The sequence below is a fragment of the Dermacentor variabilis genome, chromosome 2 (assembly GCF_050947875.1).
Source record: "Dermacentor variabilis isolate Ectoservices chromosome 2, ASM5094787v1, whole genome shotgun sequence".
NCBI classification, from domain to species: Eukaryota; Metazoa; Arthropoda; class Arachnida; order Ixodida; family Ixodidae; genus Dermacentor; species Dermacentor variabilis.
Genome location: NC_134569.1, coordinates 181,403,295 through 181,429,547, shown reverse-complemented (window position 1 = coordinate 181,429,547; position 26,253 = coordinate 181,403,295). Strand labels below are relative to the sequence as shown.

The window sequence follows — 26,253 nt, the reverse complement described above, 5'->3', positions numbered from 1 at the left end:
TGCAGCATTGATTGCAGGCAACAGTTACCGGCGACGGTGCAACCATGACCAGCCCGGTGGCATCGTCTCAGCTCATCGCGTACCCACCACGCATGCCCGAGTCCTTCCACGGTGATACGTTCGAAGATGTGGAAGACTGGTGAGAACACTTCGAGCGAGTCGCAGATTTCAACAGCTGGGACAAGGCAAGGAAGCTTCGCAACGTGTACTTCGCATTAGAAGAGTCAGCGAGGACATGGTGCGTGAATCATGAAGCGGCGCTGTCTTCATGGGAAGAATTTCTGAGACAGATGGTTGTCACGTATGCCAGCACCGATCGGTGAGAGAAATCAGCGCACTAACGAGAGTGCTCGTAACTGGCACGTGGAGAGCTCTCTGCGGCGTTACATGGCAATATTACATGAACTCTAAGCAGCAAGTGCTATGTATTTTTACCCATCAACTTACTTAATGAACCGACATACCTAAATGCCTAAGAGGTTCTTCCGTTTGACGTACGCTTGGAAACTTTGTTGCACAAGGACCAAGAACAGCGGATGTCCTGTTGCACAAAGTGCACGAACAGCGCACAAATAAAAAAAAACCGCGTGAGCGCTTCCGAAACTCAATGCGTACACATGACACACGCACGAACTCGGCGTCTGCCGAGTTCGTGGCCGCACAGCGCGGAGACCGGCACCAGTCACAAACAGCAAAATATAGTGACTACCTGGAGTGACAGGATACTCTACGCTCAGGAGATTTACGACTCACGAGCGCATTACCCACTAGTGAGTTATACATAGTATATGCAGTATCTCATCACGAATTACTGAAACTATAACAAGAACAAAGCTTTAGAAGCAGCGAAAGGTATTGCTAGCATTCCGAGACGCCGAAGAAAATCGAATTCGGCAGTCTCATATTGGACACAGAGTTCCTCATAAGACCATGAAATACCAGTCACGTGGGATAACAGGGGCCAAAATACAATCGAAGCTGAATCGCAAGCGATAACAGCACGGTGTGGTTCACACAATATTCTACGAGTGCGTTGTAGGCCAGGGCACGGAAATACGACGGGCCCTTCACCTTATGTCTTGCTCTACCGTACTCTAATGAAACTAAAACTATTTTTCAAGAACATCAGAAATATATGTACAAGAATATTTGGACCGATACCCAAAAATGGCTAGTGGCCCGCCCAGTGCAATATACAACAAACGTGCACAGGTCAGCTAGAGAATAAAAAAGTGTTTCATATACTCCCCGCAATTAACACTCGTATATCATTGAGAAGCTCGAATCACCGGCTTGGCGCTCTTTTGCCACATCTGGCCCGCACGCCAATAAACGTTACAAATCAATGAATCAATCAGAGAAAAAGCATACAAGAAATACTAAGAAACATATACAATCATATATATATATATATATATATATATATATATATATATATATATATATATATATATATATATATATATATATATATATATATATATATATATATATCAGCCATGTCTGTCAACAGACTCGCAAGTTCACAGGTCTTGCATAGACAGAAAAAGTGACTTACATGCTAAGCCGAAATTACGCGCTGTTTTTATTTCAAGGGGGATCGTGTTCCAAATTTTAGTTCCATTAAATTCTATTAATCTTTCCCAATTAACGTTACGACATTTGGGCAGGTTAAAGTTACCGTTTGAAGCATGACGCGTACTGCGTATAGGAACGGAAAAAAATATAAACAGGAAAAGGCGAGTTCCTATTAGTTATATTATTGATTGAAACAGCAATCTTGTAGTCGCGCAACATCGGAACTGTAAGAACGCGTTGCGATTGAAAAACGTTACGTATAGCTTGATCGTGGTTTACGACTCTTAACATTCGCTTTTGCAGTCGTTCTAGAGGTTTAAGATAAGTAGTGTACGTGACACCCCATGAATCCAGGCAGTAACTGATGTGGCAGTGACATAGTGAAAAAGTACAGCCTAGGAAGTATAGCCTGTGGAAAATATTGGAGAGCTTTATTAGCGTATAGCATCCATAGGCTACCTTTGCGCACACATTCTGTACTGGCTCATGCCAGTGTAAGTTCTCATCAAAAATGACCCCTAAGTATTTGAAAGAAAGGACTTGTTGAAGAAGAATATTGTTTAATGATTGGTTAAGAATTGCAGTATCAATATGTTTCCTGCGAGAGTGAAATACAACGTATTTCGTTTTTGCACAGTTGATCGTCAAGTGATTCTTGGCAAACCATACCGAGATGTTCGACAAATCGCTCATCACGTCATTCTGGAGAGCTGGAAGGAAGTGCCCTGTAAAAATCAAAGCTGTGTCGTTCGCGTACATCAATACCTTTGACCTCTGCAGGGGTGAATTGTGGGACATCATTTATACAAAAGGAGAACAACATAGGGCCTAAAACTGATCCCTGTGGCACTCCGCAGTTAATATTCCTGTACGCTGAATTATTGTGATCAATGAAAACCTTTTGCTTACGCGACGATAGATAACTACAAATCAAGTGAGTTATCCGTAATTCCATAGCCATGCATTTTTTTCTAGTAGAAGACTAACAAAGAGCCCGTTTGTCAGTTCTCTTGTCTGCAACATTCTTGCTAAACGGAAGAGTTAAATACCAGTGACCGGTGTCATGAAGATATTGTCAATGTGCGCAGATTTGGCATTCCCACCTTTTTTCGCATCCTGCAAAACTTGCTAGTTTCACGCATGAGATCCGATCCCTATGCCAGGCACCCAAAAGCAACATTTCGTCTCTAACTTTCATCTTAATGTTGCTCTTAACGCCTTAATTACAACGTCACTGAAAACGCCCTCACATAGCCATAGCGACATGACAATGAGCTTGATGAGCAAATTAGTGCGCTCCACTCGGCGCTCTCGAGTGAAAAACTCAGCTGCTCTCCAAATTAAAACCATACAAACAAATCGCTGCACATGCAGTGTCAAGTAAGACAACAAAACACAATACTTGCTGACAAAGGACAGCGCGACCGAAAACAGTGAGAAACACACGACTGCTCACACGAGTACAATTGCGGAAGTATGCACAGACCGCTTTCACACGGCAGCCTTGACCACCAGCTCAGCTGCTCTCCAAATTACAATGATACAAAGAAATCGCTGCACACGCTGCGCGAAGTAAGACAACAAAGCACAATACTTGCTTCACAACGGACCGCGCAACCGAAAACAGTTAGAAACACACGACTGCTCAAACGAGTACAATTGCGGAACTATACACAGGCCGCTTTCACACGGCAGTCACAGCGGCAGCCTTCGCCGCACGCTTGATCATGTGACCGATGTGACGACTAAAACCCCTTAAACTTCGTAAAGTAGTGCCACGCTTTGAAGAATGCCGCTTCCTCCTCGCGCGCACTGACCGAGGCCACCGCCGCGTCGCTATTGGCCTAATGGCATCACGTGGGCCGTCGCTCCTTGCTTCAGCGCCATTTTTGCTCGAGAAGCGTCTACGGAGTGGCGAGGGGCGCATGTTGGCACCGTTGCTACGCTCGAGCAGTGCAGGTGGCCCCACGGTCGATGAGAGAGCGTGAAAGAGAGGAGAAACAAGGAGGAGAGTGTCGCTACTTCCCGATGTTTAAGGGGTTTAGTGACGACGGTATCGTTGGTTCTTCATTCTATGGTATCGTATCACCACTTTGCGTACGGTTGGATTGGGTTGACGGTAGGTTGACGGGCTGTTGAAGCGCCGCGGTGTGAGCGCTTGATGTGCGCGTCGGCGTGTCGTGCGCGTTGTGCGTTTCTGTGTATCGACTGTGAATCATGTCGCGCAGAGCCAGACGCCACTCTCGCGTCCGTTGTTCTTTCGTGCGCTGGCTCGCTTACTCGATATGCCGCTCCGACTCAAACCAGACCAGTGAGCTGGCCGTTCCCGTTGTGCATTTCGCAGGCCTTTCATTTCGGACGCCGTCAGTGCCGCATCATTGTGGTTGGACGACCGGCGTGTCTGACCATGCGTGATCACACCAAGCTATGCGCCCAAGCGTGCCGAGACCATACCATTGAGTCCCACGAATATTAAATCGAATAGCTTACTGTCTCCGGCTCTTTCTTATGCTTGTTAAGAGGTCAGTCGTAAGTACTGTTGATGTGCAAGGAACACGTTCGTTCGTTCTTTTGCTCTCTCGCCAATTATATTTCGCCCGCTCTCTTTCGTTCTTTCATTCACTCGCTCGTTCAGGCTATTCCCTTGTACTGACATTCATCGACGGTGGTTTCTGCACATTGTTTTTGTGTACATTGTGCTCACAGCAGAATTCACCTCAACACATTCTGCAGAGCACCGTTCCTACAGTAACGGATGTAGTGATGCATTCCTTCGGCACCACTGAAAGTGATTTTCGCTCTTTAACTCGATCTCTTTATTCATGCGTAATATAGAATAAGCCTTATAAATACATCGCATGAGAATGCTTACAAAATGGAACAGGGGAAAGATTAACACGCCACCGGTAAAATACATCTCACTGTGTAAGAAACTGTAAAAAAAACGCGTAAAAAGTAAACAGATCAATATGGTCGGGCACTGCGCTCAGTGTGTAGCAGCTCTTTGAATTTTGCTGCGTATCCTTCAGTGCCTACGTGCGATGGCAAGTTGTTCCATTCTAGGATAGTGCGCGGTATGAATACATTTGCAGAACGACGACAGTGACATATCGATCGTTTCACATTTGCACAAGTGGTGAAGACAAAAAAAATTGCTGCAGGGCACTGAAAGCAATCGTCAGAATGAATTCAATGATGACAAAGTTTACGAAAAAGCCAAAGCTATTGAAGTAGAGGATGCGCAGTCAGAATCAGCACTAACACCCGCATGGTCTGCTGACTGGCAGCGCTCCTCCGAAATTGATGTGGAGCCGTTTGCCGCGTCACAAAGAACGGCTTCAATGTTACTGCACTCGCGCACCATTCCTTCGTGACCTGTTGCGGTGTCAACTTCGTTTGCAATCGTTTGTCTCTTCCGACGTGAGGTCAACAGCACAAAAGGCTTCTTTTTCCTAGCCGAACTCGTCCTCATGTAGGGCGAATAGAGCAGCAATTGACACGAGTGCCGGTTGATAAATAGAAATTTTTCCGCCAAGAACGGTGCCGTCGAAAACCCAGCACGCTAACTGAACAGATACGGCCAGACTTATGAAAACGTTTTCGAAACGTATTCACCCCTCGTTTTTAGGCTATCCTGATTGCGACGTTTTTAATGCGTCGAGTTTGGTCAAATAACTGTTTGAGACGTTGAATCCATTAATACGACGTTTTGAAGACTTTGTGTGCTATCTGGGAAGAGCCTCCAGAGGAACGAAAATCACTTGTCGATTAAGGCGGTTGTAGTTGTCCGCGGGTGTTTCAGGCACAAAGAGAATTGCGTGCGCCGATGGCCTTCGCTGTGGCATGACAGTTGACTCACTTGACGAAAACCCTCCGTTGATGTTTCTTTCCTTGGTCTTCCGGTGTACCACTCTATCGAAGCCTTCTTCACCTGAGGCGTCATCGCCTGAGCAGGAGCACAACACAATGTCCTTGCTGTCAGCTTGATTTGGAGGGCAGTTTCTCTTCCTTGGGCTAGTTCCTGCCGAAGTAGTCACGCTGCGTCGGCGTTCTGCCGACTCCACCTCCATTGTCGTAGCAATGAGAACGGTTTGGTTTGGTGCCTACGGATATGGCTCAACCCACTACGGGGGATCGGCCATGAATGGGGCGGCAGTAGGTGATAAGGGAAGAATACTTAAATAGAATTTCATAATTTAAAGATGATATTAGATTAATACTGATTGTTAATATCAATTTTCAGGTTACATTATTTTAAAATTTGAAATTAATATTTTTATTTTCATATTGAGGAAAGTAAAACGATAAGATTAACATGGTAGCCTCCTTGTTTCACTTACAAAATTAAATATGACATCACATGCGTTCCTATTGCAGTGTCCTAGTACCGACGCCCCAAGAGACAGTATCATAGGAAACATACTAATCAATCAAAGTTGGCGAAGTCGTTTTCTGCGCACATCGAACCTACGACATTCTATAAAGAAATGTTCCAAAGTTTCAGGTTCGTTGCAATAAAACCATTGAGGGTAAGATGCCAAACCAGACCTGCGGGAATAAAAATTAAGCATTGGTATCCGGCAACGCATTCCCGTGAATGAAACTTGCAATTTTCTTGTTGAACGCCATCTGCTGTACCAAGGAAGGAAGGAAGGAAGGAAATCAACTTTATTCGAGGTCCTGCAGGCCACGAGAGCTTTGGGCTCTCATGGAGTGGGCATCTCCCGCGACGGAACCGGGAGGTTGCGTCGTGGACCTGCTGGACGGCCCAGAGTTGGGGAGCGAGTTCTTCGCTCCGGATTGCTTCTTCAAACTTGCGCTTGTCCTGTTCGTAGTTTATGTGAGCTTGCGAGCACGGCCAGAGTAAATGATATACGTTAAGGGATCTATTGCAATTGGTGCAATAAGACTTGTCGTAGAGCTCAGGCATGTAATGGAGTAGTCTGTTTTGCGTGGGGTATGTGTCTGTTTGTAGCATTCTGAGTGTAACCGCTTGAGCTCGAGTGAGCGTGCGGTGTGGCGTGCTATACTCTCTACGTTGCATGTAGTAGTGTTTAGTGATTTCATCGTATGTAGTGGGGGCGTCCTTGTTCTCCGAGTGGTCGGGTGAAGCAGCGCGGTCTGTAAGCGCGCGTGCAGCCTCGTGTGCCGCCTCGTCAAGGTTGGCGACGTCGCCGATCTTGGGTCCTAAGTGTGCCGAGAACCAGTATATGACGTGTTTCTTAATCTCTTTCTTTGTAACAATTCTGAGAGCCTGTGCGCAGACCGTGCCCTTTTGGAAAGCTCTGATAGCGGCTATGGAGTCGCTGTAGATATGGCAAAGATTGTCGTCGGTGAGCGCAACAGCGATCGCAACCTGTTCGGCCTGTTCAGGCTTCCTTGCGATTACCGTGGCTGCATGTCTTGTGGATCCGCGGCCGTCAAGGTATCCAAGGTGCTGACGTCTTCCAGTAAAACACGGGGGGAAAAACGAAAATACTGCAGCGTGAAGGAACGGCGGTCTGTACAAGAATCACTTTGTCGTGGTCCCAAAATATGCAAGAAATTGTAATACGCCCAGGGGAAGATTACTGGTTTGGGATATGAAGCCACATGCTCTTTTCTATATAGCGCAGGAATGTCAATTGGCTGGGATGTTTGGTTGAGATCGACACCTTCTTTGAATGGCCACAACAAGCGTGCAATTGCAATTGTAGTACGATTCCAAAATTTTCGCACAACTCCTGTCAAATTCTCATAATGATTAACCGAACATGTCTAATCGATTAGGTCGATTAAATGAAAGATGGACATCGATGAAGATTAATCGTCTAGTGGAATACTTTTAATCGATTAATCGTTCATTGATATTAACAACGCTACTCCCCACCCCGCGGTGTCTGGCGCTCCGTCCCCGCTTTCCTCCCATGAGCGCGCGAGATTGAGCCGCGATCGTATCGTGACCCTCACATGTTTCACTCGCACATACACACACGGCGACAATGTTATCGTGCTATTGTGCTTTATACGGAACATCACGGCGACGGCAGAAATGCGCCTGGAGTGTTCATATAATGCTATCGCAATAAAAAAAAGAGCGGGTCGTCGAGCAGTCGAACCTATGGCCGAACGTTCACATGCGCAGCCGACCTCGCGCGCTTCGGTGGCGTGCCTGGCGCATACATCTGGCGTGTCTTATGTTTGACGCTAGGTAACGCAAAAACAAATAATAAGCCGCACAGTATAAATTCTTTATACTCAAAACCGTTTGGTTCCAGCGGGAAAAAATAAAACATAAAGCCTTCTTCGCTATAAATTCATGTCACACTTTCTTTTCCCGATGTTCGCGTCAACTAGCGGCTGATGTGAACACAATTAGCGTGACATGTTTCCTGTTTCCAGTTGTTTTCGCCGAGTGTCCGCTCTCGTTGAATTCGTCTACGGTCTGCTCTTCCCCGCTTTGGTTCTCGGCGCTGGCGAGACCGGCATGTCTTGCGCGCCTTCCCCACTGATGTGCCATTCGTGGCGTTAGACGAAGATCGGCTGCTCCATCAGGTTTCAGTTTCGCGTTTTTTTTTGTTTTTTTTTTTTGCTTGTTTAACATTATTTCGAAGGTAGCGGAACAATTCTACTATCAAGCGCATGACAGAGGGGTCTCGAAAACCTAAAGGTGCTATTACCTTAAAATGGTCAAAAATTCCCGGAGTTGCCCGTTACGCGTGCGCACAGCCTTATTCGCTATACGTTTTCCGCAAGCTTGAGATTGCCTTCGCGCCGCCCCTCGCAGCGGCGCCACCGTATAATTGCACGTAGTTGCATGCTTTATATAGCGCTGTTCCAAGTTGGCCTCCTGCACACCCAATGAGTGCCCTTACTGCATAGCGTTGGAACAAAATGGATAAAGTATGCAGTTTGGAGCATATGCAGGAATCCCACTCGATGGATGGATGGATGGATGGATGGATGGATGATTGTGGCTCAACCCTTTGAATCGGGCGGCGGCGGCGCGCGCCACCTAGCCTTTAATGGTTCTATATGCATGCATACCTATGTATTTACTCCTTTACTTTTGCGTTGATATTGTCCACCAATCAGATAGCCTCCGTTTAGTTATTTCTACCTGTTCAAAGTCTATTCTACTTTCACTGTCTTTAAAACCCAAGGCTTTGAATAGTTCCCCGTTAGATTCAACTGCAGGGTGAAGTTGTTTACAAGCAAGTATCACGTGTTCCGCCGTTTCCTCCTCCTCTCTACACGCCTCGCACACCAAATCTATCTCCTGGTATCTGGCTCGGTACGTTTTAGTCCTCAGTACACCTGTCCTCGCTTCGAACAACAATGAGCTTCCCTTAGAGTTATCGTAAATATTTTCTTTGGCTATTTCTTGCTTAAACGTCCTGTATGTCTCCAATGCCGATTTGGTTTGCATCTCTGTACTCCACATACCCCTCTCTGCCTCCTTAACCTTTTTCTTGACAGATGATTCCTTACTTGTTCCCCCGCTACTGCCTAAGTATTTGCTTGTCAATTTTCTAGTTCGCTTCCTCCACCTCGTGTCAACATTCCTCGTGTATAAGTAACTGAAAACCTTCCTAGACCACCGAATTTCCCCCATTTTTCTCAATCGCTCCTCAAATGCTATCTTGCTACTAGCCTCTCTGCCCTCGAAAGAAGACCATCCCAGATCCCCCTGCACTCCAAGACTCAACAAGTCTCAGTACTCAACAAGTCTGAGGGGTGCCCTCTCGCGTGTGGCATCAGCCAGAACTCACCGCCTACGCTGCCCCTCAAGGTGCATGCTTACTATGCGGACGCATTAGATTCAGTCAATGATCCTCTCTTGCCAGAATGTTTCAGAACTGCCAGAATTTGTGTCGGCAGTTGCTTATAACGGATATTCTACTAAGGAGGAGGAAGCAGGAATAGACAGAAAAACATGGAAGTTAGCCAGTTCTACTATTCTACTAAACTATATATTATATATACTATTTACATATTTGAAATGTGCACCCAGAAGCTGCTGAAGGTTGCTGCTCCAGCTGTGCCGAAGGAACCCACTTTTGCAGCAAGTTTGATTGCGATCAAATATAATGTTTCAATGCATCGTTGCTGTTTAAACACATTATAATTTAATACTGTCCTTGGAACTTAACTTTTTTATTTACAACTACGTATAGGTGAATGAGCGCAGCTTGCTTGGTACATCTTTGCTACAACCGAAGGCCAATACTAAGTATATTTAGTAGAAATGAATGTCAATACAGCCCAGAACTGATAGCTTTGTGGCGATTGTGAAATGTCGGGGGCCTCTCGTAGATGGTCAGCGGATAAAAAAAGGCCAGAACAATGTTACATAGCATTATACTGTAGCACCGACTACCATCGACAAATTACTCGATTACTAGCACTCGGAAACTAGCTATGAGCTACATGTCGTGGAGGACTCGGCTTAGCCCCTGTGCATTCATCAGCAACGAGAAACACAAGTTACTCAGCTCTTTGAGAGCGTGATTGAAGAGAGTTATCTCCTTGGGAAACATCTCTGTTCAATTTGGAAACACCCAGAGAACCAGAGCGACCACTGAAACATGCTTAAAACTAAGACAAGACGCTGAACAAGACACAACTTTTTATTTTTGACAAAATTCACGACAGACTTATGTTACAATTCTACTCCGTGATCAGCGATCAATCAATATCAAAGAAAGCACACGAGTCCACACTGTATACTGAATATGGTAGTGACTATGACAAGTCAAAGAGCACCTGAGACGAGTAAGATAATAGAAACGCCACTTGTTTAGGCATACGAATGACATCCCATTTCATTGCATTTCAGTCTAAAAATAACGCTTCAGTGCGGCCTATCCTCCGCAGTAGAAGACGTTTGCAAATTGTGCCAACTAGATACACACGAGAAAAATCCGCTACAGTACATGTATGTACACACAGGCATAAGTATGCAAATTTTAACCTTTCCCAGTGAAAGTTTTGTGCATAGCTACAAGTAGCTTAAGGAAAACAAATGGTAACCGCACAGAGAATACTACAATCGCATCACCATCACACCTTGGTCAAAAAATTGGCTACATCTTCTAAGCAAGAGATGTTTGACACAGAAAGCTAGGTAAGTGGTACTCGTATGAAATACTTGTTGCCGTTTATGAAGCTAAGGAAATGAACACTCCTAAATAGAATTAGGACCTTGCATATCTAGTTAAACAAAAAATTTCATTTCCTTTTAAAAATGCACATTCCTTTCTTTTTTGTCAACTAATGTGCTTAAACTGCAGCGACATTACTTCTCTTTACAATTACAAAGTTTCGGCACCACATTAACTTAATGAACTCAGCAAATCAAAAAGAATACAAGCACAGTAGAAAACATGAATATGTATGACACCACGTGAGAAACGCTCTGCGCAATTTCTTCAAAATGATATATGCATGCAAAAGCGCTTTGAGCGAAACATTTCATTTGCAACCAGTCAAATAAGTGTTTTTTTTTAACTTATTGCTTAAGATTGTCCTGAAACCCTGGATGCCATAGTCTTCTGTATGTTAACAAAGGAACTCCACGACCATGTCACATTCAGTGCAGGAATAAAGCCCCTGTGTATCTCAAGTGAATAACTTAAGAACAATATGTATGCTCATGAAACAGGTGGAAAAAAGAGCATTACCTCTCTTTGTATGAAATCTTCAACATTGAACAGAGCCCTGTAGTGACCAAAAAGACTAAATATAGTCACCTTAAGTAGGTGGTGGGCAATAAATATACTGAGAAGAATTTTTAACAGATCCTGCCACGCACGCCAACACGCAGGTACTTTGGAAATGAAGAGGCGGCAAAAGGACACGACGGATGGAACAAGGTGAGGCTTCACCGTCGCCTTGTAATAATGCATACTGTTCATTTATACCACGTAATGTAAACACGGTTCTTGCTTCGCAAGTTGCCAAGGGTGCATACATGTGTTAAAATGTGAGTGATCTATATAGGCTCTCTTAATTTAACAAGTCAAACCAACACTTTCATAAAGTCAAACAAATACCACTGCAGGCTGACCTATTTTCCCCGCATCAAGAAACACGTCTCCGCGCAGTGATGTATTTAACGTGTCCATAAAGTTTTTCACTGTTGCTTTATCGGCAAATGAACATATGCGTGACCATGAAAACAACTGCTTCTATAGTAAAAAAAAAACTGAATTTAGTTATGAAATTATGCATTGAAAAGCAGAATAAATACATTAGCATGTAAAACACGCAGATATTTAACCTATGTTGGCGAAACAAGCTGATAGCGTCGCTCATAATTGTATGCATGTCGATTTGACATTTAACTGCACATAAAAACAGAAAGCGACTTCATGGGGAGAACAACGCACTGTGAATGTGAGGCACCTCTCAAAAAAGTCAGAGAAATGATTTGCTGCTGGACTACGCATGCCGGTGCTAATCTTCCTAGCGCTGGCGCACTACTATAGTCATCACACTGGCAAGCAACCAAAGCACTTGCCCCGCACCTTTCTCTCCAATACGGCAGCAAGCACTTTCACCTGGGAACTTTTGTACCAGGTAGAATCCGAGAAATGGCGATAATCCGTTAAGTAAACTAGACACAAGTGGCTCAGACGTCGTTAGTGATGGCCAAATAATGAGGGAAAACTAAAATTTACATACCCAAAGGTGTTCCTGGAAAAGTGTACCAGTCCATACATAACGTTGAAAGTCCTCAATAGCATGGTTTCTGCTCTAGATGCAGATTTATGAGAGCTTGCAAGTATCCTTCTTCGACCAACATATTTGATCCATCGCTTGGTCGTCCCTTACAAATCCATGAAACGCGAAACTGCGCAGACAGCCAACAGACATTTCTAATAACATGCCTTGTGGCATGACGACAGCTCTGGCGCAGCTCCACAATGCGCCACTGAGAAGGTGCCACCATCGTGTCGGCAGCGTATCAACATGTAACAACACGCGCTATAGTAGGATGGAAATTTTCAGAACAACTATTTTCTTCTGGAGGAGCTAAGGTCGAAGGAGTCTATGCACATTCATGCAAACTGTATACGGGTAAGGGTGTGAGGCAGGTACTTGTGGAAACACGATGGTGTAGATGGGTTTTCTGAATACATTTGTTCTTTTTCGTTTAGGGAGTTGCTCAGCCGCATCTGCAGGCATGACATTATGGTGTACAAACCACGAGGAAACGCTACACAAACGAGAGCACAGCAGTACGATAAGGAGTGATACCTTATCCTGGTGTACCACAACGAGTGGCTTCATATGGAATTGGAGTGAACACACCATAGACACAAATGAAGTAGTAAGGATAATAGTGCTCCTAACTTTTCACGTTTTTTGTCGTACATTGGAGTTTTCTGTGTACCCAAAGTTATTGCAAGGAACCTATGCGTAAATATTAACTCTGTCACAGAAAATTATTTCCCTCATAACACCCAATATTTCACGTTTTTCAAAAATGAAAATGTATTATGCTGAAGACTTTGCTGGTAGTTGGTGGGCTAATGCGCAATGTTAACATTTTACGCACTGAGCTTTAGAATTATTTAATGTGCTAATCTTTTCAGTGTAATCACATTGATTCTGCATGATTTGGAGAATGGGAAATATTTTTCTTTTTTTCAGTATCACAGCTCAAGTTCCACTTCTAAAAGCCCTTGCCATGTTCTAAGCTAACTATATTTTCTATAAACTACAGAAAAGGTCAAATCTCGGATTCTTGATTTTCATTGAACACGATGAACAGCTCAAACAACGAGACAAAATTCAGGTCATGTTTTTATCTCTTAGTGCCATTACCTGCACCATTCGCCGTGTTGCTTTCGAAGTTCTTTCGAAGGGTATCACTTTTTACTCTTTCATACACATTGCTTCTACACCAACAATTTTTGAGTATTTTCGACGCGCCAAAATACGCCAAACACGTACTCCAACATCCGCAGCGCAGAGTGGCGTTCAAGTGAAGGCGGACCTCGAGCACTGCCTATGTAAATATTTCTTACACTTGACTATGATTACTCGGTCATGTGAAAGAATGCATTGCAGTGGAGTTGCTTAACGCAGCCATTGAATTGGGGCTGCGAGACTGCCTTTTTTCTGTCACATTATGTGAATTAAATTTTTGTTCACATAACAAAATTAATGAAAAGTTGCCCCTGTAGCTTGACAGTATGTGGTAATACACATGCTTCGAACAAGCATTTTTGGTCAGAACAAACTATGTGCAAATGAGTTAAGCAGCTCATAGCAGACAATGACCAAAATGACACTCATATTGCAAGAACAAGAAAGTGGTTATGCACTTACTGATTTTAGGTTCCAATTAGTAACAGCAGAGCATTTGTATATCATGGATGAAAATATTAAGCTATAGAGGAAATTTCGTTGAATACAGTTTCACAGTTGTTTACATAAAGGAAAAATATCGCTGAACTTTAAAGAGAACATTTTTTTCCAAAGTCCATTTTCTTTTACATTGCCTTTTCAGCCACACAAATCGATGGTTAAAGCTTTTGTATGCATCTTATTAAGGAATCTACAAGGAACCTATCAGCTTTCATAGCGTGAATTGCGTATTTCATTACAAGGTAGCACATATGCCACATTCTTCAGTGTTCCAAAGTTAATAAAGCGGCGAAAATTGCACTACATCACCCTCAAGTCGCAAGCCTTAGCACATCATGTCAATATAAAGTATAAGTGACAGAACCTTGATGATGAAATACTAACATGGTGTACTCGACAAAGGTGTGTACTTCACCATCTGCCTTATACCAGATATTTACCGGCCTCATATGTCCACAATGCCTACTCAGTGGTCTCCAGCAATAAATCAAACGTTCTCAAGAATACAATGACAGTGTCAAAATGTGGGAGAAACTGTTAGGTTCAAGGCTCTTCGACAAGTTTGCAAGGTGCGGTTGCAGAAAGCGAAAGCAATGCAAGGACTTTTATAATAGGTGGTGAACACAACGCAAGTTCTGACATTGCGGCACACTGCAAAACTTCCTTTTACAGAATACATTGGGCAAACAAACAACCCGGCACCATAACAAATATGTCCGCCTGTTAGAGGCAGTTTATGAATAGAAAAGTGTACAGAACTTTTTTTTTTCGCAAAAGTGTGAGCACTACGGCGACTAACAGTGATTATGCATGACAAATTACGCTCATTTTTTTTCCAAGCATCCTCTCTCCAGACAATTCACGCATGGCATTCACTGAAAGCTGCTCAAAGGACAGCGTAACTTCGACAGCGTAAGCGTCAAACAGCATTGAGGGTTCCTCTACACCTGTATATGCACATAGCGCCACCCTGGAAGCCTCGGCATTTCCCACCACACAACTCATCCCTCTTCTGCCACAGAATAAAGATGCAATTGAAACCACTCACCCTGCCAATTGCACACACAGCCCTTGTGAACTGGGAGGGAAATAGACATGCTAAGACCACTGTCATGTAGATAGCATAAAAAAACGCCAGACAAAGCACGCGATATGCGGACTTGGCCGCCTCGTCGCGGACAGTTCCGGCCGCCTGGCTGCTTCAACGCGAAAAACAACTGTGTCGCGTAGTTATTTGGCCGAGTGCTGTCTTGGAAGAGGCACGGCGAACGCTCCCGGATAAAAGCCACGTCCGCAGTCACGTGGCCAATGTCAGCCTCTCCCCACCTCCAATCCCAACTTGCGCATTGCACATGGTCCTGTGTTCACCGGGTCAGAGCCTAACAGGTGCTTTCCCATGCAACACTCCTCGTGCACTTGTTTACCCCTACCGTGAGGCGTCTACTGTCAAGTACAAACAGACTGGCATGTCACACGTGCCCTTTTGCAACGCAAGGCTTCTTGTCCAGGCGCCGAGCCAAGTGTTTCGATTGCACTTCACCCACGCCGCAGGTGCTGGGAGTGCACAGGAGAAAATAAACGCCACGAAATGGAGCCACACGCTGTCCGCTCGTTTCCCTTCATTAAGGTCACGGCTCAAGACTCGGCCAATCTTTTAGAAATGCAAAAGATATCAAAGAGCTCATGTTCTATTTAACACCTTTGAGACTTTTGAAACCTGCAAAAGAAAACCCTTTGTTGAAGCCATAGCAAGTTATAATGAAAATGTAAAGGAACCTTGCCTGTTCACCAGTCCTGCTTGTTTTTTTCCAAACACTTCCAATGAGCAAAATTTACCAGAAGGTTATCATGGGTGCATTATAAATATCCTCACGAGTAATGAGAATCTTATGCAGATTCTATGCTACATCCTAAGTACAAATTGGACAAATAAATACAGCCATTTCGATACAATCCAGTCACCTCTGCGTTCAATAATCTCCCCGCTGCGATTCCTCCTTGTGCACACCACCTTTGGCACCTGCGGCCGCGGCGTTTCGCTGGACATCAGTGGAGTCAGACCTCCGGGACTAGCACGTGGTGGGAGCCCCCCGAGATGGTGGGCTGCACACGTCTCAAATAAGCCAAGCCAATGCGTGCATACCGTACAGTCACTACAGTATATCCGTCTCGTAGATCTTGGCGCCCGTGCGCAGGGCCGACGACGGCACCGCCAGGTGGGTGAGCGAACCGGACGCGCCGCCAGCGCTGCCCAGCGAGAGTGATGCCTTGTGCAGGATGTTGCTCTCGCTGCCGGTCTTCTTCAGGTCCGGTTTGGGCGGCGATAGGCGCTGGAGGAGCTGCAGCCGTGCGTACTGCTCTTGCAGCTGGCGCTGTTTCCGCAGCAGCTCCTAAGGCATAATAGGGCATTTGAGGTGAGACACTTTGCCATCAAGCGTTTGTTTCATTCTCTGTTTCCTTTACTTTTTCACGACACAACATACATATTGCTGAAAAAAAATTGAAAAAGTTTGTAGAAAGCAACTTCACGAGCTTTGGGCTTGCATGATGTAACGACTCCTTCGGATTGATTGCATTCTGCTATCATCTATTGAATGCGACCCGACCTATTTTGGAGAAAGCTCGGGTTGTGCTCCACCTGAGCAAGTGGTGAACAGCAAAAAGGAAGAGAAATTGGATATTATCGCATCATTTCACTTGCAATATCTGTAAATGAGATCACCAGCAGATATTCTAACAGCACAACATGGAGAACAAAATTGACGAGACTAGGAAGATAACTGTAAAGGAAAAGCACTGGGTTGCAAGTATGAAGACAATACTTGGAAGAAAGAGTTTCTGTGCAAATATACTTGTGAAAGCTCCAAGGAGAATCAAGCAGAAGTACGGTGAATTCCAGAGGAAACCAAAACCATAAATTAACAAGGGCAGAGCTTCAGGCCCAGGCCGAAATACCTGCAACACTTGGTCATGGTGAGGGGCCTCTCACTAGCTTTTTGCATTTCAAACAATGTGGGAGCTTAGATCAAGCAGTAACTGTCTTGCCTGCAAAATAATACAGTCGAACCTCATTTTAAAGAAGTCACGTCAGATATGAAATTACCATCGTTATATCTAGCAGTCGTTATGCATAAGCAACCAAGCAGATATTGGGGAAAAAAATTCGTGATCAGGTCTATGAAAAAGAAGAGCAAAACGGGGAGCCACTGGCGGGTCAGCAAAGGCTCATCGGCATCTTGCCGTACTATTACAAGACATGGGAACAACAATTAAATTACATAGATGCACTCTGCATTGCCTTGACAACTGAACCGTGTGATCGCTATTATCACGCAGGACCACCATGTTGGCTTGCCAACTGCGTCCAGCCAAGCTGAGCCGCTAGTCGCACACTCTACCAACAGACTTTTAGAACTGAAGGCAAGAGGGAACTGCAGCTGGCTTTGTACTCCCTACTTCGGCCTGCAGCTCAGCCCGTGTATCTGATCTCTCGCTTGATTGCCGATAAGGTCTATGAGACGCTTTCTGTGACGGCTTGTTCCTAGCAACTTTGCCAGCAACACGGCTTTGGTCACTAGGCCTAACCCGCGTTATTTCGCCGGGAGTCGGCAACAAATGTTGTGGTTTCGTGCAAGTTGGTATGGAAGTAACTTTGTTCATGGCTGTCATGTTTGCAGCATCAAGCGAGCGGTTTATACTGGCCGAAACACAGTGCAGCGTCCACAGTAAAATACAAATTATCATGCAGGTCTATATAAAACCAGTCGACAGTAGCCTTCGACATGTTTGCTGCTAGAATATATGTACGTGTATTTCAGGCACGTGCAACCAAAAATTTGCTTCGCTATATATACATGTTGGATCAAAAATTTTTTATTTCGTTCCTTAATACAGTGAACTCTCACTTGAGTGAACTTCAAGGGACCGAAGGAAATAGCTCACTTAACTGAAAGTTCACTAAACTGAATATTCACTAGACCCATAAAGAGTGAAAAGTTTGAAGTGCAATTCATGGAGCAAAAGACATGGCATCCATAGTGTTGGGAATGTGTGAAATGGAATTTGTACATATCAACAAGCACAAGGTTCATAACAGTTACAATGCTGCATTCCTCACTTAGAAAAAAATCTGTAATTTTCTTCTGCACTTGTACTTTTAAGGCACAGGAAGTAACAAAACTGTCCAAAGAGTCAATGTTTTTGTACACTTCTTCTGGCACAGCTTGCTGTTGAGACACAAAGTCTCTCAACTTTCCAATGTACCCTACAACCTCAGCTAGAGTTATAGGGCTTGAAACTGGCTCGGCAGCTGCCTCTTCTTCGTCTCTTATTCGTCTTCTTCGCCTCCTCTTCTTCGAAAGAGACGACGACCATGCCACGACTAGCCGGTCGAAAAAAACACACACACCACGTGGTTTGTAGTGTGACAGATCGCTGCTTTGCTCTGGTGGCGCTGCAAGCGCCAGTGATGTTACTTTGTTCATGGCCTCCAAGATTACATGCTTGCTCGTTTTGTGCGGGCGATCTCGGAGGTCATGCCTCGTTGCCATTCGTTTTCCGGGCCACCGCTTTGCCCCAGGGGCGCTGTAGCACCAGCGACGTTCCACTGCCGCTGGAGCGGCGGTTTGATGAAGGCGGGCATCGGTTTTGATCGTAAAAATAAGCCTTGGTCCTCTGAGCGAGTTCGCTAAATTGAAATATTGACTGTTCTGAAATTTGTTTAAGTGAAACATTTTTGCGTAGAATCTGTAAGAAAACTGCCGGGGATATTTAAAAAGTTCGTTATTCTGAAATATTCTATAAACCGACGTTCGTACAACAGAGAGTTTACTGTATATCAAGAATTTTAAGATTTTAGCCACCGTTATCCACGATGATTAGAAGGTCATCAACGTAACTAAAGAACTTAATAACCAATACACCAAATTTTTGGGTGAAAGACCTAAGAAAAATATAAGAAAGGACGCTAAAAATGTATAACTTAGGATTGGGACTAGGCTTGACTCGGTACAAATCCCCGATCTTTTCCACGATGGTTATTCCATTCAATTCAACACATGCATACCGTAAATAAAACAATAATATATCCAAGAACTTTCCACATTAGCGCCACAATTAACAAACTTAGCTTCATCATTATCGTTACCCAAATATGACGGGAGTGGAAGCGAATAATGCAAGCCTTCAACATTTACACTGAACATGAACCAGGATTATGTGCCATAAAGGAAACAAATCACGCATGCTGGACTATTGGCAATAACGGGGTCAACCACATGAAGAGCCTCAAGATGTGTGCGCAGGCAACCCGATATTTCACATTTGCAAGTCATAAAGTTGATATTTTAAGGGAATGTTGCTATGACTTAAAGTTTACGTTTATGTTACCTGCTGAGGGCGATGAAATAAAGCATGGCCAACCAAAATTTATACTTACTTCGTTATATCCATGCTTGCTATATAGAGGTTCAACTGCATATTCCGATGTACTAGTTAAGGACTTCTCCAAATTAAGGCAACAGTCCGCACACTCTAGTCCTCAAAAGAACACCCCAGCAGCGATGATGTCACAGCTAGTGCCTCTACGTCACACATAGCACCTGAAGCACACAAATAACCAGCACCAACATAAACTATTTGTGGATTCCCATAAATGGCAGAGAGTGCAATGCGGTCACTCGAAGCATGCCATGTTGCAAGAAGCGTTTAGGGGAAAAAAAGGAGGCGCGTCTCGCGACGTAAACTATAGCTAAACTCTGGACTACAATAGGGATGAGCCTTTGGGTACAAAATGTCGCTTGCGGACGCTTGTTCGAGGTAATGGAAGAAAGGTCCTTCTACGGAGAGTGTAAGTCAACTCCTCACAGCATCGCATCACAATGTTGAATTTACGTTATCCCTGGTATTACTGAACCATTTTCAAAAATTCTTGCAGTAGACTGCTCCATGGACAGTACTTCCAGTGTACGTGTAACCAATAAACCTGGACACAACTTGCACTATATAATCTAAGACCAATTTCAACCAACTTCCAGTGCATAAAAAAAAAAGACATTCGACGGAGCTTACTACAGTAATGCAGTACTACGTCCGAAACCTTGGCAACGATGAGCGGCTCCACCTCCTACGGAAGTATTATTTTTTTCCTGCCCCCTCTGGGCTATAGGCACCCTGCAATGGTCAGGCGGCGCAGCGATCGGTTCAGCCGTCAGCGCCACCATGTCAGTTGCGCGAAACACCAAGGCGGCCGCTGCTACGGAGGCATGCTTTTGCGGCGCTCGTTTGAAACTTGCCGGACGTACTAAATTGTGGTTTTAAGGCAATCGAAAACATCGAGGCCTATCTTGGTCTACCGACGCTTGAGAAAGGACGTCAAATTTACAACAGCCATGTATATCATGTCAAATAAGTAAACAGCACGGACATCACAGCGAGGTGCTTAAATTAAATCATGTTCTTTTAAGTGCCAAAACCACGATATGATTAGGAGGCACGCCGTGGTGGGGGACTCCGGAATAATTTGGACCACCTGGAGTTCTTTAACCTACACATAAATCAAATTACAAGGGTGTTTTGGTATTTAGACCCCACCGAAATTCGGCCGCCATGGCCGGGATTTGATCCCGCGACCTCGTGCTTAGCAGCCCGACACCGTCTATAGCCACTAAGCAAGCACCGCAGGTCGCGAAGTATTTGTCACAACAAAACAAGCATACTTACGTCGAACTCAAAGTGAGTCAACAAATAATTATTTTATGCCACTTAGGTGAGCAAATACGGCCGTGGACGTCTTTGAACTGTCATATTTGTCGCTTCATTGCAGCGCACCTTGCATCTCACAACTGTAGAGGTTTTGGCGAATTGGCAGGCAACTGCTTTTTTTTCTCCGTTGAACAAAGTGCCTCGAGGATACTCTGGTATTGCCGTTTGGGCTCGAATGTGAGGGGGCATTACCGCTGAAGCATCACAGAGGGCAATCAGCTGAGACTAAACAACGTGAAGACTGAACAAATATGCGCTAGCGTGTGCGAGAGAAATGCTAATTTGCAAATACTCGACGTGTGCTGCAGTGTACTCCAATTTTAGTTCTGTTCTAAGCGCGAGAAAATTTCGGCGCGAATGAGCTCTTTTCCAGCATTCGCGTCTTGATCTTGACGCAGGAAGAAACACAGCGCGTACAAAGTTCCAGCATGGCGCGCTTACGAAGCTAGATTTGACACGTAACAACCACTACGCGTTTGTTTTGGAGCAAGACGAGCTAAAAAAACTATCTAAACTGATTTACAAGAGCGGGGATCAGTTCACGCGTTTTTGTGCAGTTGACGCTTTATTGCATATTTTTACAGATGCCGCTGCTCGTTCTTATTTTATTTTTCTTGTTTTTGCATTTACGTCTTAGTTCGTTAAACAGAATTCAGAAGACTGACACGAACCGCGACGATCCACTGCAGCCGCAGGGTTGCTTCCCCCGGTTTCGAAGGGAAGCGGTACAATTTGATACCGATCGACATTCCCTTCGAGGCGGTGACAATCCTTAACGCAGCAGTATCTGCACTTGTTCTTTTTTTCACACTTCTCACGAAAGAGCTGCCAAGAATCCGCGGTGAACCCATTGGAAAATTGGAAAAGCAGGCTTTCAGGCGGGCCTGAGCGCACCACGGACAATAGTGAAATGACGGTGAGGGCCTACCCGCGGGTGCTCACCGCCGCTGCTAGGTGGCGCGACATGTACAGGCCAAACTTCATTGCAGGGTGCCCATACGGTGGGTGGAGCCCTGGAGGTATACACACACGAGGAGGTACACACGACCGACCTGATGCCGCGAGTCGAGCAGCTCCTGTCGGCTGCGTGCCTGTAGCCCTTCTTGCGAGTTGACGCTCTCGCTGCTGCTGCTGTTGGATGAGAGCTGGTCTCGCCGGCCACCGCTGCTGCCGCTGCTGCTGCTGCTCGCGTCCTCCGCGGCCAGCGCGTTGGTGCGCACCGGCTCCGAGCGGCTCCGCTGTGGGCCCGTGGGCGACGTCACTGGTGACTTGCTCGTTGTGCGCGGCGGAGGTGGAGGCGGCGTCTTCTTGCTGACGCCGCCGCCCGGACCATCGACGACGATGACCGTGGCGCCGGAGGGCGGCTTGCCACTTCCCACAGACGCGGAAGAAGAGGCCCTGACGGGCGAGTCTGCCGAATGCGGCCGGCCGCCACCGCGCTTGTCCGCCGGCTTGGAGAAGGTCTGCAGCTCGTCCAGCAGCGCGTCCAGGGCGTTCTCCGAGCGCGCTGCGGGGCTGCCCTTGCTGCTGTCGCTCGCGGCGCCGCCGGCCGGCTCCCCCGCCGCGTCGCACGTCTGCAAGGTCACCGACAGAACCCCGCACCGAAACGTGCAACGATTATTCCGGGGAGCTTCGCGCTGGTGCTCTGTTTAAAAGCTCCTGCACCCGTACGCACAAAACTATTTCACGCAAGAGCGTTACAGTTTCAGCGACCAAACTCCCCCGCCTTTCGGCAGCGATTGGCTCAATCACAGACGGCACTTACGCAAGAGAAGTTTTGAGAATACGGGCCCTGGTGACAAACTTTTTTTATGCGACAGTTGTGGTGCGAAAGCGCGCTGGAGAGGACACCGTCCGCTCGCTTCACTCTCCGCAGCGGAGGCGTGACGGCCATGCCATCGCGCGCCCCCTCGTTCCGAGCCCAGCGCGCCCTCGCGCCACATGCGTCGGGAATTCGGGCAGGCCGCGAAGCATCAAAGTGTTTGCACGTTCGACTCGCTCGGTAGCTGAAGCTCTCGTAAGCGGGGCGAAACCGGCCCGTCTAGTTCGCAGAAGATGATGGACTATTTTCAAGTGTTTATAACCTCAGGTATACAAACTCGTCTCGCACACTCCTGCACGTCAATGCACAGAGCAGAGGGTGAAAGGGACCACTAATGCTTCCTCGCTGCGAGGCATTAAACTTTTCCTCTCCTACCAAGGACCTTAAGCTGGATTTCACAAATAGCTCTACCACTGCATATTCAACAGAATATTGTCATTTGCATATGACTAAGTGTACCAACAAGTTATATTTGAGTTGCTCCAATGATGAAAACGTGGGCTGCTTCAACGTGTTTAACCTTCCAGCGCTGTAAATGTGCTGATTATTATTCAGACTCATAATATCACAACAGCCACAGGCAAATAATGGAACACCCATACCCCTGGACAGTAATCGCTGCTCATAAACAGCGACAGCTGTGGAGTGGCCCTTTAAATTGGAACCTACTTGTTGTCTTCCTTTGTGTTTTACTAGTCTCTCCGCAATTAAATTTGCTCGTCCACTAGTCATCTACTCGTCCTCTCCACGATTCCAGCGCTGGCTCATCTTGTTGTAGAACTACATGCTTCACCTTGTCCTCTGCAATAACTCGGAATCGACAGTTCCTTTGTGCTGCAGACTTCCTTACTCAGTTCCTGGAAAGCAACTTCTTCTGTACGCAATACCCTTCACAGCAGCGCCATCCTATGCAGTGTGCCTCTCTTCTCATGCTCTTCGTAACATCACCTCAACCACATCCAACCAACAGTGCTTGTTCTTCAGTAGGCGCTTCGTATTCCACTGGTTCCCTTGCGAAATTGTTGCAGTTTGCGAAACATCAATGCTGGGCAGGTGCTTCTCACTGCGCAATGTTACCATGCAAAACAGCAATGCTTGCTCTTGTTGCTGAGCAATTTGCCTCAGCTTTTTCTTTCTCTTCTTCTTCTTTTAGTTACTAACAATGATGAAAACCACTTCATTCCAAACGTACACATATAATTTTGCGGGTGGCTCCTTCCTGCTACAACTGCACTGGACACCTCGGCCTGCACTGATCTACTCCCATAGCTACAGTACCGAAACAGCACGAACAGGCACACACACTATCAAATGTTCAACTCCATGTATAGATCTGCCACAGCAAAACACCTTCAAGGTTATGTCTGTTATCTGTTTTATGTTTCTTTATCGGACCTAGTATGGGTCATCGCTCAGTCTATGGGTTTAAACAAATTCACAGTATTCTATAACAAATAAAGAAATAAGCAAATCAGTTCTATATAGCCAGAATCTGGATGAAGCTACGTACAGGGTAAAACATTTCTTCCACCCAAGGGTAGCGCAAAGGTACAAAGTGAAGTAATGTACATAAACTTCAATCGGTAAAACTCTTCGGCAAACGACAACAGGTTTGAGCCCACTTAACCTTAAAGATATCAACTATACGACGGATCACAACTGTACGACTCCAGATTAAAATACTTGCTCAGTAAGAACCAACACTCTATAATCAATAAAACTTGAATTACATAATATAGTGACCTTGTGATATAACATGCACATAATTTTGTGCAATAATTGGATCCTATGAGTTCAAGAGATATTGACACTAACTGTCAGTTTCCAGAACAAGCCATGCAGGATGGTGAATTTCTGTCAAGGCAATTTTTAAGAGGAAGTAATATTGTTGTACAGTATCGGCATGCAGTCTCTGAGTTGACTTTATGTTGTCACACATGTTTGTCAAGCTTTGAGAAAATCAAGCTTACTACAACACAATAGCAAATCTCTCGCACCTCTGCAGCTACAAAATGTTGTTTGCAACGCAGGCTTGTCCTAAAGAGAGTGGTCAACGCATTCCAAGGCAGAAAGAAAATTATTCATATCTCTTTCACTGATGGGCCAGGAGAACTATGAGAAGCATGAAGGTGGAAATATTGGGAAACCATGAAGAGCTTTTTGGTTGTTTACCATTGACAGTAAAGACACTCCCAGAACAAATGCACACATATGATAGGGTCACTTAACCACGCAAAAAAGAAAACACATGGATTTGAGCATACAACTATGTATCAGATTGTCACTTTTAGGATGAAGGATACGTGACCCCCATGAAGCTTTAAAGAGACCACCACAAGCAACCAGGAATAAGAAATTGCAAGCAACTAGTTAAAGACAAGCCAGCAATCGCTTAGGAAATGCCAAACTGCTTACCCTAGTAATATACAAGGATGACACTCAGAATATCCCGATATAGACCCTTTTAAGGTTTACACACACACATCCCAAAAGGCTCATTTTTTGACTACTGGAAGAGGCCGCTAAATTCAGTGAATGATGCTTACAATAAAAGCTTTAATAACCAACAAATATTATTATTAATATCAGGCAGCTACCCAGGATTATATTACGGGGGAGGGGGGGGCAACCCAAGGTCACCTTTCTATAACTAGTACTAGGAGTAGTTTAGAAAACATTAACTGCTTACACTGTGGAATGTTATAAACAAAAAGATAGCGTTAGCTAGTGATGTACAAATGCCTTCCGATCCTAGGGTTTTTTTAAATCGGAATCTGAAGAAAACACACCTACAACACCCGGCACATATATTATAATAAGGAAAAAATATGTACGAACTACGGCACCCAGAAACTTAGCTACAGAATTTCCAGTTTTTTAAATGATCACCATCCTGCTGTAAACATTATCCAGGAATGTATATCATTCAAAGCTTTCAAAAATAGCATCGCTATAAATCTGTTGTCACTGCAGGTATGACCATTCATATTGTTTTTGTTTTTTTTTCTGTGGTTTCTTACAGTATTTTCTCAATTGTACATAAATGTTCAATATGAAATAACTCCAGTTTCAATGTTAACCAACCACTCTGTATTTCCATCTCGCTGAGTGTTTATTTTATGTGCTGAATGTCTTGTGCTCTCAAATGGAAGCAAGAAGGGCGCAGACGCCTTGCCAGGCATCCACTTGCCTTTTGGTTTGTGCCCTAGGCAACTGTACCATACGTTGTCTGAATAAAGTCTGACTCTTTGACTCTAGTACAAATGTGAATAATGTCCACCGTTCCCCATAAAGATGTGTAAACCCTCAAAGGATAAATGAAATAAGAGGTATCTCACAGGTACACCTGTCATATACACCTCTCCTTTACTTGACAAACAAGGAACCACGTCAAATGGACTCGCGCAGGAAGATGAAGAAGAACAAAACTTTATTGGTAGAAAGAACTTCGTTGCCCCTAAAACGGGGTAATGCCGTGTGGTCAGGACCCTATTCCAAGGCACCGCTGGCCCTCGCCATCCTTTCTGCCTTCCGGACGAGCCTGAGCCGATCCCCGAGGGCGGAGCTGGATAGCAATGCCTCCCACCTCGCTCTCGTGTTATTATCTTCTTGTTCTTCGGTGTGAACTGTGCACTCCCATGTGATGTGGTAGAGCGCTGGTGTGCTCCCACACCACGGGCATATGTCCTTGTATGCTGTTGAGTAGTATATGTGCAATTTATGTAGGTTTGTGT

The 26,253-nt window shown here is 45.1% G+C and overlaps 1 protein-coding gene across 2 annotated transcripts in view; it reads right to left on the bottom strand.

Annotated features, from left to right (window-relative positions):
• Positions 1-10,169: 10,169 nt before the first annotated feature.
• Positions 10,170-26,253, bottom strand: part of LOC142572982 (coiled-coil domain-containing protein AGAP005037) — a 591,568-nt gene continuing 575,484 nt past the window's right edge. For both annotated transcript variants that reach the window (XM_075682461.1, XM_075682462.1), the window contains 2 exons: positions 21,750-22,271; positions 10,170-16,325 (listed from right to left, as the gene is read on the bottom strand). In XM_075682461.1, the coding sequence (XP_075538576.1) occupies positions 16,089-16,325; positions 21,750-22,271 (759 nt within the window). In that variant the 3' untranslated portion in view covers positions 10,170-16,088. The remainder of the gene's footprint in view (positions 16,326-21,749; positions 22,272-26,253) is intronic.